The following is a 12743-nucleotide window of genomic DNA, read 5'->3' on the forward strand; positions in this document are numbered from 1 at the left end:
TAGTACGATTTATTGGGTCCACTTTGTCTGTCCAGAGACAGAAACCTGTTTTTGGACTTACCATATTGGTTCATCATCGTGGCTTGGCCCAGCAGCTCAGATCTTTTTGTTTGTGGTGCGTCAGTGATGAGTGCATTTCAAACTACGAACTCCTACCTACGTCCTATTTGGGTTCTTACTGGCCGGCCTCACTTTTTTTTATTTAGTCCAACATAACCTATATGTTGAGACAGGGCCCCAAAGGAAAAAGTTGGGACAGACAAAACTATTCGAGATGTCTAGTTAAAGACCCAACTTGAAAAAGCTACTATTTTGGTTAAATGTACCGTTTCAAAATGATAATTTTAACGGATGCTCTTAAAAAGTTTTGATCCATGAATTCGATTATCATACATCAAAATATCATGGATGAAAATTGGTAGATCAGCAAATTGGCCAATTAAACTCTTTGACTTTCCAAATGCTCCATTGTTTAGGCAGATAAGTTATTATTACATCCTCTATCTCAAGAAAATTCGTGATCAGCTACTAATTCCTTATATATGAATATGATAATTAGGGTGAATTTGAAAACGTGATGAGAATCCTTTCTCATCCTTACTGGAACGCAGGTTTGGCATTGGACTCGTATGCTGGCATCCTTGGGTCCCATTTCAAAAACCTCAAGTCCGTACACTAGCAGCCATTGGCTACGCAGAAAGCCATGCTTCCTTTTGATTTCTTCAGCAGCTGCGGGTAAGTTTAACAATCTGTTCTTCGCTCTGCATTTGTTGGGTTTGAAAGCACAATGTGTGGAAACCCTATTCTTTATGAGGTTTCAAGAGGGTGAGAAGGCAGCATGCTGAATCAAATCAACGACTTGGTTCTGATGATGTTCCCCAGCCAGATCAACCACTGGTAACCGCACAACAAAGTCATACGGATCATCACCCTAATGAAACTGAAATAAGAGCCTTAGAAAGTAGGAATGACAATTAAGTTAGCATATCTATAATAACATGTATAAAATGAAAAGCTTCGGCTGTATAAAAACTGTCTCATTTCAGGACAAACTTGTCCAAGTCCAGTCACCTAGAACTCATGAAGTCATGTGCACGAAGCCATCCGCGTGTTCAACATCAGTTTTTCGAATATGCAATAAATATCATACTGTAATGGGGATGATGCATCAACAATAACAAATAATCACTCAAATGCACCTCTAAGAAAATACTACAAATCTTAAAGGAGCAACTCCATGTTATGCCAGTCACTGTCAGATATTCTAGGAATAGCCGTTTGTACTTACAATGGAGGTTCGTTCTCCCTCCAGAACTCTTTGTGCCGTCAATGGCATTTTTGTCCTTGAATATTCAATGGATTCAGTTGGTTAATCTCATTGCAATTCAATTATGTTCACATGGTTGTACTTTCAGAAAACCAACTGGATAAAGAGAAATGAACGGCCACACTAGCAAATAGAAATGCAACTCCAGCTGAAAAAATAAAAGAGCTTTGATCTTTGCCTTGCATCTTTCGATGATCGTCTGGTCATTGTTTGTAGCTAGAACTGCCAATCTTGCTGGAAAGTAATGGTTTATCCTTGGAACTGGTACTCAACACAGTTTCACTGTTGCTTGATTGGCTTTCTGCAACACCGGGTCTCATCCAGATTTTTATGTGCCCCTCTCGACAAACAGTAAGTACAGATTCCTGGGTAAAAATCAAGCTCGAGAGGGGTTCAGTATGAACTCGATGAGCAACCACTGGTGAAATTTTTGGAACATCTCGAATGCTTGGGGCAGGTTGCAGGGTACCCAATGGGCATACATTGTCCCAGTGGGAAGATTGGCTCCCAGTGCTGTAAGTGGGAGATCCACCTGGAGGTCGACGCAATGGCACTACAATTTCATCCATTTCCAGGTCCCATAATAACAACTGTGTATCCTACGCAGAAGAAGGCAATAATAAGAAGTGAAGGATATTGCAGGTGCTGCAAAGTAGAATAGCTTTTTCTTTAAAAAAAAAAAAACAAGGGAATAATACAGATTATTAGATGACAATAACTAAATTCATAGCCATGTTCCTTGACCACAAAATGTTTTAGTATGAAATTATGACTTTCCATAAAAATGAAAGGCATCTATTCATCAGAGAATATTCTTGAAGTATTCCCTGATTTTCTGCCAATATGTTTTGGCTTTTCTCATGTTCTTCAGTTTTCCCCATTTGCATGCTAACTAGAAATTATATTAATCATATTAGCTGTTCAAGATGCTATTTAAACAAGAACCTAAACTATGTCACCTACAATGTATAGTAACCGATGCAGACCTATAGTTTCATACATTTAAAATCTAAATATTTTCTACAACCTAAACTTGATCCATGTGCCATATATCACCTCTGTTCCATCCTAGAAACAGCAACCACTGTCATAGGTAGAAAAAGAAGGCAACCACTAAATCTAGAAATGTTGCTCCAACCACATTATCACAAGTGTCAGGTATCTATAACTTTCAAAAGCTAGACATTTTTGGAACTTAACAGTAGAATCCACATAAATACAATCTAAATACATGGACAGGAAAGAACCATGGGGAAACAACGCATCAAGATAGAAGGGACAATAATTCAGACAGTCATTATTTTTACCAGACTAACAACATCTACATACCTGACCAACAGAACCAAACCGGTACATCACAGTCTCCCCTGTGCCATCTGAATTGGGTGATGACCAATATGAATCAAACGCCACTCCACTAACCTGTCAGCACCAAGGACAGAGCCATTGTCATCCACAACAACTAAAAATAAGCCTTCATTATAAGATAAGAATCTTACCCATGAGTTGTGCCCCTCACCCCATGCCACAACCTTTCGATCTTCCATACTCCAAACTTGAACCAAGTCATCTTCACCTCCAGTCAGAATATATTTCCCATCCATACTGTTCATTGGATATTGTTGTCAATAACAAGTTTTATTTTCTCCAAAGGTGATAGCTTAGATATTTTACAAAAAGAATACAAAGTAACAAATGGAAAAAACAAGTACACTCTAGATAAACAGCATGCACAAATTTAAAAACTTTTCTTTGAAAAAAAAAAAAAAAAGAATAGAGCACCTCCAAGCACAACATAGTAGAGCACCATAATAACTTTTGCCACCACATACAAGATGTTCTTTTGAATAGTCAAAAACTCGCAGATAACCTGCAATCAGTATGTGAAAAGAGAAAAACTTTAAGTTCAAACAAACTAGAAAAGAAAACTGCTGTAAAACGCAAATGGTGTCAATTTGACTTGATACCATCTCTTCCAACGGTTGCTAAGTAGACTCCATCAAAGGAGAAAGCAATGTTATTAATTGAACCTTGACAAATATGCCATCTCGCAATTGGGTTACTCTGCAAGTAAATAATGGCAAGTCAACAAACAAAATAATAATAAGAGGAAAACTTATATGGCTTCCTCAATGAGGTCAAACAACAGTCAGACTAATAGCAATTATGGTGCTAAGGCAGGTCTGATAATGTCAGATATCAAGACTATCATAGAATTAACTGTAACAAAAAATATATATATACACATATAAACCAGAAGGCAAGCACAAGACTAAATTCTTTTTTTTTTTTTTCATACACATACCACATTACTAGCAAAATGTTTTAAGTATACGTTTTGATCATGCATGATTAATGTGCGTTTTTATTATACCTACTTGTAGCTCTTCAAAAAAAAAAACCTAGGGCAAACTTAGGACTACTTGCAGATCTCTAGGAAATGTGGTTGTCAATTCCATTTTGACAATCTAGACCATGCACACCTCAGCAACACATGCATCATCTAATTCAAAACAGAATGTTATCTTGCTAAAACCTAGAAATACATATAGTGAAAAGCAAGCTATAAGCTATGCAGCACCTACTATATATATAAACATGATAAAATCATTAATGGCCTCCAGCTTTAGATAATAGTTCTAAGGTAAACACTACCAATTTTCAGGAAGAATACACAAAGAAGAAAGTCTAAAAATAGTTTTACAAAATAAACACTGACCAGTACCTTACTATAACGTGCATGCGCAACAGAAAATTGAGTTTGGTCTTTGATAACAGAGAATGAAGAATCACCAGCACCATCCTTGTTCTAGAGGGCACAAAAAAAAAAAAAACTTACTGCATAGAACATCATGAAATTTGAAAGTTCTACCCCCAAGAAGTGAAAAAAGCCTTCTTTAATTATTGGAAACTTGCCTTTTCATACACATACATATTTCCATCAGCATGAGCAACCACAAAAGCGCCATCACCTCCAGGAACCCACGCAATACTAGTACAGCGACTGCTGGAAACAACAAGCATTAATAAGATAGGAGGCAGTCAACACAATTAAAAACATTAATTCAAGATAAACACCTATTAGTCACAAAAGTCATTGCCCTTTTATTATCCTGAGGGGAAACTCAAGAGGGAAGCAAATTTTAGATATAGCAGCAGAAGAACAATTACGAGTCCAATATTTGCTAAAAAGGTTAACAATCAACTCAGTGAAAGATCAAGTCAGTTGCCTACTTTAAATTACTAGTACTGATAATTTAGAAGTACAGTTCAAATAATGAAAGGTCATAGAGAAAACAAATGAAGCATACTACAAGGAGTCAAGGAGGATAGATGGGTTACTGAAAGGCAATACTGCCCCTGTAAAAGAACAGAAATAAATTCCAGAAAAAGATATTTTTATAATGATTAAATGGAGTAAGCTGCATATGCACCCTTGGAAAAAAAAAAACCCTAAGATACATAAGATGTCTTAGAAAATTATCCTGCTCCAAGCCATTGGGTATTACAATATATCTTTGCACCATCCTAGAACTAGAACACATAAATCTACAAGAGTTACATGCAGAAACACCTAAAATGGAATATCTAACTCTTAAAATTTTAAAAAGAAAACTCAGATGGTGAACAAAGGTTAAAAGGTCATACTTCTGAAAAGTCAGAAAATGTATAAAGGATGTAGTAATCTAAATCTTGCCTGTTATTGACAGAACCATCTTTATTGTAATGCTGTGCCCCAACAAGCTTCTTTCCAACATCCTGTAACTGTTGTCTCAATGACACCGAGTAAACTACAATAATACACACAGAACCCATAAATTGGCAGAGTTTAAACTTAGTATTAAAATTGCCAATTAAAACAAGCTAAGAAGGATTACCATCACCAGAATTCAACCCAATAAGCAAATCATGCCCATCCTTGGCATCCTGATCAAATGCATGGCAGACAGGGTTCGAACTACTGAAATGGATGGACTTTATTGGATCCTACATTAAACACCAAGATTCTGAAAATACACCATGGACAACCCTTCCAATTCATCAAAAACCTTAACAACAAAATGCTAAATTACCTTATCCTGAGAATTCAAATCACTTATAAAAATAGCATCACCAACATTGAAGATTAAATAAGTTCCTTTCCCATCGAAATTTGTATTAGTCATTGAATTACTTGAACTCGAAGCACCCAATGACCCAATCCTACTAGTACTACTAACACTTTTACCCCCACCATTCCCTCCAGCAAAGCCAATTGCACGGCTCCCATTCCCAGCACCTAGCCACCTCGCTGCTGCTGATCTTACCCCACTGCTAGCACTGAAGCTGGATGATGAAGCTGTCGGAGTTGACGGAGCTGGCTTATCCTTCAGAAGTGCTAGGGTAACCTGACAGTCAAACTTGATCAAATAAAATCCTAGAAAATCAATACTGAAACCTAAATATTACACAAAAACGATTGAAAATTGACTTTAGAAATATGGGCATTGATTGAAAGTCCTTAAAATTCAATCTTTCAACCAACAATGCTCAAATTGATAATACAAAATAAACTAATAAAATCTGTTCATTCAGTGCTTCCAACAAATGGGTATTTGTTGAAAACCATATTTTTACTAATAAATTGGAAATGCTCTCTAACTATAAATTTAAATATCAAAAACACCAAAAAGAAATCCCATGCTAAACAAAGGACCAATTTAAAGTTAAACCTAGAAATTTGAAGTTACCTGAGTAACAGTTTTGCCATGAGCATAGTGAAGTAGGCCAGAAGGGTGAGTTTTTTCATATTGAAGCTTATATCGACCTTCTGGAGTTTTAAAATAAGTCTTCAAACCCGGCGATTGAGCATTCGCCGATGAAGATGATGCCGAAATCATACCGTTGGCTGTGTTGATCATGGCGTCTCTTATCATACACCCGATAACATCTGATCATGACACTCTAGGGTTTCTTTTTCTTCTTAATTTTGGATTTTTCTTATTTCTTAAGAAAGAAAAAAGTCTTAAAACTTTTTTTTTCTTCTTTGTTCTTCAATGGCTATAGGATCAAAGTAGGAAGGTGAGACAAGGGGGACGGATCCTGTGTGGTTGCGGCTTATGAGAAGTCTTTCAATTTTAATGGTATGTGCAATCTGGGGTTTGTATATAGTTTTTTTTTTTTTACAGTAATTTGATGTAGTTAAGAGGTTTGACTTTGATAGAGTTTTAGGAAAGTCAACGAAATAGACGGCGGAGATGAGGTGGAGGATTGAGGAGAGTGTTTTTCAGGCTTTGAAGTTATAAACAGAGAAACGGAGGGAGGGTGCGATGACGAGAAAACAGGAGACGTTTTTCTGTCTTCTTTGATTTGTGTTGAGTTTGAGATTTGATATGTTCAGCTCAACTCTGTTTGTTTGGTCTTTACTTTTGGGCTTTTAAGGCTTACAGGAATAGCCTTACTTATTATTATTATTATAAATACTATGGCTTTCAGTTTTTTTTTTAATTTGTTTTTTTATGATTCTTTTATAAATAGACAACTGTTGTGTTTTCTTTTCCATTTCTGATAAGCATGTAAAAGGCCCAGTCTCATTTCCTCGTTTGGACTCAGAGCCCAGTCATTTGATTCCCCTGGCCTAATCAATTACTGAAGTCCAACCCTTTATGAATTGGGCAAGTAAAAGGCTAGAGCTTTTCTAAAGCTGAAGGCCCATATCATTCCAATGCACTGTTTCATGAGTCCACTCCAGCTTACAGCGTTCCCTGTCACATGCAAAAACACCATGGTTTTTCTCATTGATCCCATGCTCTTTTTTCCTGTTTTGTAAAGCAGTCTCCCCACTTTTGATTGAAATATCTTAACAAAAAGAAAAAAGATGTACTTTAACATTTTTCTTGCTATATTCTAACTAAAAGGTAACCCATCCATCCACCTAACATTTACATTAACAACCCATCCCTCATCTCTCAACATACATATATACACCTCAGTAAAACAAAAATACTATAGGTAAAGGCCAGAGCCTAAAAGAATGAGAAAGCAGCTCTTCTTTCCTTTTCTTTTCCTGGTACTCTTCTTCATTTGCACCAATACTTTTGCTCAAATAGCACCAATATTGAAAATGCTATGAATAATATTGGGAGAGAAGAGAGCAGCATTTGTGCCATGATCTCATGCTACAATCCCGGATTTAACTTGTTTTGACTGGCGTAAAAAAGAAAGAAATTTAGTTACAGAATTTACAAAATTTATATGGACTGTTAACAGAATAGAGTAAACAGCGAGCAAACCCTATCCGTAGAAGTTATGGTTCTTTAAATGCTATTGCTCAACAGGGCAATGGCCTCTGCTGCTGATGGAATATTAGAATGGCTCAAAATCAAAGCAGAGACTTCTGATAAAGTCGGATGGGAATGGGATCCTTAAACAGAGAGACTTTCATAGCCGCTATCACTGGAGTTATATGTCTGTCATATATTTATTTCATCATTGCTTTGGTGGGGAAAGAATAGTAGAATTTATGACAAATTGATGCTCTTCAATTTCCTATCATCAACTGATACAAATTTTAAAATGAATAAAATGAAGCAACCTTTGTGAAGGGGATACATTGTTCATGTAACAAGGCAGTTGTAGTGGTGGAAATTACTGACTGCCGAAAGATGTCAGTCCTAGTCATATTAGTGTTAGCGCTTAGGATTGAAAAATGTACTCCTATACCATTTCGTGAAGGTATCAAAAGTTGAAACCAAATCCACCACCACCACCATAGCCTCCAGGAGACCCTCCATCAAATGTAAATGTGAAATGCTGTCCCCCACCACCACCAAATGGGTTGAAACCACCACCTCCCATACCCACATCTTCAATATCTTCTCCTCTGTCATACCTTGATCTCTTTTCCTCATCCCCAAGAACCTGTGAGTGAAAAGCAACTTGTTATTAGCATTTTGTTCATTTTATCTTTAGAATAAATGGCATAGATTAAAAAATATTAATGATCACAAATTTTTATCAACCAAAAGTTTAAGTTAAAACATTATACTGATGATAAAGTAAGTTAATTATTAACGAATAGGACCTCATATGCAGCGGCAATTTCTCGGAATTGTGCCTCAGCTTCTTCTTTATTATCAACATTCTTATCTGGGTGCCATTGCAAAGCAAGCTTCTTGTATGCACGTTTTATTTCAGCAACAGAAGCAGTCTTTGAAACTCCCAAAATTTTGTACCAGTCTTTACGTTTGCTCATCTTCAAAGCTTTCTCAGCCCTCATAAGTGCTTCACGGATATTCATATCCTGCAAAGAAAGCAATTTATAGCCCTCATGAGGCCAGAGATACTCATGATTGGAATAATAACCAAGATATAACTCTAAGTTGATCCAAAATTTTTATTAACAGTAACAAGACAGCATTGAAGGTTTAACATAAGGATTTCTATGATGTTACCGTATTATATTCCATTTATCTTATTCTCACTTAGGAATAATTCTAACAAAGAATAACAAAAAACATGAAATCAAACCATGTATCTTTGGCAGAATTCAGAAACTCTTAAAAATACACAACAAAAGTATTACAAAACCACAGCCTTAAATCTACTAAATTGTTCTTTCTTATCCCGGAAAAGCTTTTCTTCTCAGTTATACAAGCAAATGCATATAAGATGTCTCAAACATTACATTTTATTGATCTAAATACCATATGACAAGCCTAAAACTAAATTCTGGAAGAAGAAATTTTAACAGAGACATTTATTATCCAAATTTAATATTATGACTAACCTGAGGCGATTTTTGAGCTGCTAATTTGAGATCTTCCACAGCACCTTCCCAATCCTCTGTTAAAAGTTTAGCCTCACCCCTCTGAAACATTCAAACACAGGTAAAGAATAATAGTTATGGCATTATGTTCAACCAACTGTAGTAAAAATTTAGATGAAGTGAATGAATCTACAGCAGACCTGTACTAAAGCTTCAAGAAGTTCCCCATCAATGTTAAGTGCCTCAGAGCAACTACTAAAAGCATCCTTCCCTCTGCCAAGCTTAACCAAGACCTTACACAATCCAAGGTGAAGATGCACATTATGAGCAAGATGATTTGGGTCCAATGCAAGTGCTCCTTTGTAGTCCTCAACTGCAAGGCGCAGCTTACCCTTGTTTACATTATCTTCCGCCTACATAAGATTCCAAGAGTCCAAGTACCTTAATAAAAATAGGACACATAGTGGATGAAATGACAGTCTTTAAGTTAAAAACAAAATAAAATAGAAGGTTGTTTGATAAAATAGGACCAATATGAAACTCCCGTGTATCTAACTCTACACTGATCTCAAACAGGACAAAAAAGGGAGAGGAAGAATTCAAAAAGACATTTAGTGGACCTACGCTTTTAGTCTTCTTCAGTAAATTTTTCAATCCAAAATATGCTTTCTTCAGTTCACTGTGCTCTGGATCAAGGCGGAGACCTTTCTGGTAATGCCTGAAAAGATCATGCATCTCATCTATTAAATCCCAATCTTAATGTAACCAACAGCATCATAAAAATCTATGGCTAGGAAAAAATTTTAAACAAACCTTTGAGCAACATCATGATCAGCTAAATAGTAGTATGCACAACCACGAAGTAGTAAGGCCTCAAGATTGCTCTCATCTTCCTTGAGAATATACCCAGATTCTGCTATAGCACTAGAATAGTCTTTAGCTGCTAACAACAACTTTACCTTGAGGAGCTTAGCCTGCAACAAATGAAGGACAGTAGAGTTTATAAAGATTGCTATAACTCAGGGAAAAATGAAAGAACAGAAATTTAAAGTAGGTGCTACCTTTGAGCATGCTGGAGAAAAAACTAGTACAACTTTATCCACATATTCTGAAGCTTTTATAAAGTCTTCAGAGTTGAAGAGACTGAAAGCTGTTTCCAAAGCACTTTGAGCCTGATGCAATTGAGACAGTTCCCTTTCAGCGACTGAATTTCCAGGTTTTAGTTCCAGAAATTTTTTGTAGCTCTTCTCAGATTCCTCATATCTACATCATTGAAAAAAAGTGCCTGTCATATAATTTTCCAATCAGAAGATGAAGATAGAGTGGGAAGAGAGTAGGGAGAAAATACCGTAAATTTTTTACTTTCAAGGTGCAAAAGGAACCATGATACTTCACAAATAATTCATACCAATTTTTTCTTGGAAGTATAGAAAAATGTCATCAAAGACTTTAGAATATCACAATAAAACCATATTTTGCAATAATTTCTTTTGAATTAAACATGAAAAAGAAAAAAAAAAGGGTACTGTAAATGATAGAATACAAGTATATATCCTGTAAATGATAGAATACAAGTATATATCCTAACTTCCAAAGTTTCAACAGTACCGGCATAGCTGACGTAGAACCGATGCACGGCGAAAATATGCTTCCGAAAGTGCTGGATCTGCCTCAATGGCAGCATTTAGATCATTGAGTGCCTCACTGTAGCGCTTCACTTTTATACTCTGTGAAACTCTGTCAAACAGCTCAGCAGCATTTCCAGGCTTTCCATCTGCACATCCAAGTGGAAACTTTAAGAACATAGAAACAGGGAAGGTACGCATTTGCTAACTGGCACTTACAATCAAATTAAAACTCTAAGAATACCAATTCTAATATTTAAACAAGATGCACCAGCTATTCGACTGCTGGGTCTTAAAAAGTTCATACAAAAGTCAAACATAAGATACATTTCTACAAAGATGTTTAGCAGCAATGGAGTCATCACTTTCATGCTTGCACCACCAGGTGCTTTTCAATTCATTTTGTTAGCTATAGTACATTTTAAATGCAAGTATGAAAAATAAAATTGTTTTTCAAGCTGAACTATCCAACAGACAATTCTACTCCACCAATTTCGACCAGAGAAGGGTTATAACAAAAAATGATGATATAACATACAAAAATGAGGAAACTGTTCGTCCTTACCCAATTAGAATCCTAAATTAATAATCTTTTTACAGGTTAATAGCCCATTTGCAAAAGGAGAGCTGACCAATTGACCATTCAAGAAAACAGCAATCCAAGAAAATCTCAAAAGGAGTTCCTTTGACCATAGATTGATTGTAAACAACACTTAAACAAACAATTAATATAAAAAAAAAAATCAATTTTCTCTTTCCCTCCAAGACTTTAACTTTCCCACATTCTCTAATCCAAAAACTTACTTTAACCTTACTCAAACAAAACCCAGATAATCAATGAAACTATACAAACCAGGTTTACAGCTAAAACCCACTAATTTTATCGAGCAAAACCCCAGATCAAATCATCAAACACAAAAGAATAAAATTAAAAAGCTGACTAACCCAAAGCAGAAACGAGAGGCTGAAGAAGCAGAAGCTGGCAAACCAATACAAAATGGAGTATAAAAACTGCGTAGACCAATCCTCTCCAAGCCATTAAATTGAAGGCCCAACTCAAACTCAAACTCTTCAACATTTTTCTTCCTCTCTTTCTATAAATCTATAATTTTGATAGAAATTTGTTGTATTTTTTTTTTTTACGTCTGTTTGATGATTTTGATTTGGGATTCAGAAATCTCCAAACTTTTGACAGCCATAAAAGAGTTTTTGAGTTTATAAATTTGTTCGAGTCTCCGTGATTTGGAAGAAGTGTTCGAGGAACCAAGGATTTGCATGTCATTCCACGTTGCTTCAGCCAATAGATGGAGTACACGTGGAATAACATGTGGAATTTTTAACCAGTAAGAGGTTGACATGTCCTAAAATTATTTTTTGTCTGGACCAAAGACTGGCCCAACCACAGACTTTCCTGGGCTTCCCAAACCCAACAATATCTCCTAAAAATTGGGTCATAAGAACACTTTGTTTCTTGGCCAGAGAGGATAAAAAAATGTAAAATATTTGATGAACTTGAAATTTTGAATAATTATAACAATTTTTTATATAAATAGGGATGATATTGAAAAGCATGAAACATGAAATATAAAGTGAAACGCTTGATATGGTGGTGCAAAATCATTAAAATCTCAATTAGGTACTTTTACCCTTCCATATATGTAAACCCTAATTAATTAGGCTTAGTTTGTCATTTTTTAAAATTTAAAGAATTTTAATTTTTCACATTATTTTTTAATTTATTTATTTATATTGATGAATAAATATATAAAAAAATAAAAATGCTATTCAATGCAGATAATTTTGATTTTTCAAATTATAAATAAAAAATCGAATCGAATCAAATCAAATAAACATCTTTTTAAGCTTAAACCAAACAAAATATTATGATTTGATTTAGTTTTTGATTTTTTTTCAATCTTACCGTTAATCAAATTAAAAAAAAATAAAAAGATAAAGACATAAACTAATAACTTATTTGGGAATTATTTGGAGATAAATTTATAAATATACTGCAACTTTCCTCTTAGCTAAAAATTTGTTTGAA

At 35.3% G+C, this 12743-nt stretch overlaps 2 protein-coding genes across 7 annotated transcripts; both read right to left on the reverse strand.

Annotated features, from left to right (window-relative positions):
- Positions 1-419: 419 nt before the first annotated feature.
- Positions 420-6670, reverse strand: LOC111293920 (uncharacterized). Of its 6 annotated transcripts, none has more exons than XR_016327841.1 (12): positions 6058-6670; positions 5401-5715; positions 5206-5314; positions 5025-5118; positions 4244-4331; positions 4053-4136; positions 3295-3391; positions 3110-3197; positions 2827-2932; positions 2657-2749; positions 1289-1926; positions 420-940 (listed from the first exon to the last, which is right to left on the reverse strand). XR_016327841.1 is itself a non-coding variant. In XM_022886975.2 (11 exons), exons 1-11 carry the CDS (start codon positions 6241-6243, stop codon positions 1531-1533), a joined length of 1656 nt encoding a protein of 551 aa, XP_022742710.2. In that variant the 5' UTR covers positions 6244-6670; the 3' UTR covers positions 1023-1530. The 6 variants fall into 6 exon arrangements, 4 of the variants coding, with proteins under 4 accessions (XP_022742710.2, XP_089600176.1, XP_089600175.1 ...); XR_016327840.1 differs by having other exon boundaries at positions 5401-5727; XM_022886975.2 differs by lacking the exon at positions 420-940 and having other exon boundaries at positions 1023-1926.
- Positions 6671-7763: 1093 nt separating this feature from the next.
- Positions 7764-11943, reverse strand: LOC111295320 (dnaJ protein P58IPK homolog). Its single transcript, XM_022888768.2, has 9 exons — positions 11645-11943; positions 10683-10848; positions 10136-10337; positions 9888-10048; positions 9699-9792; positions 9275-9487; positions 9096-9176; positions 8391-8609; positions 7764-8227 (listed from the first exon to the last, which is right to left on the reverse strand). The coding sequence occupies exons 1-9, from the start codon at positions 11775-11777 to the stop codon at positions 8045-8047; spliced, it is 1452 nt and encodes a 483-aa protein (XP_022744503.2). The 5' UTR covers positions 11778-11943; the 3' UTR covers positions 7764-8044.
- Between the last annotated feature and the right edge of the window lie 800 nt (positions 11944-12743).

This window comes from Durio zibethinus, chromosome 14 (assembly GCF_047325235.1).
Source record: "Durio zibethinus cultivar Kanyao isolate XHJ-2024 chromosome 14, ASM4732523v1, whole genome shotgun sequence".
Taxonomy (NCBI): domain Eukaryota; kingdom Viridiplantae; phylum Streptophyta; class Magnoliopsida; order Malvales; family Malvaceae; genus Durio; species Durio zibethinus.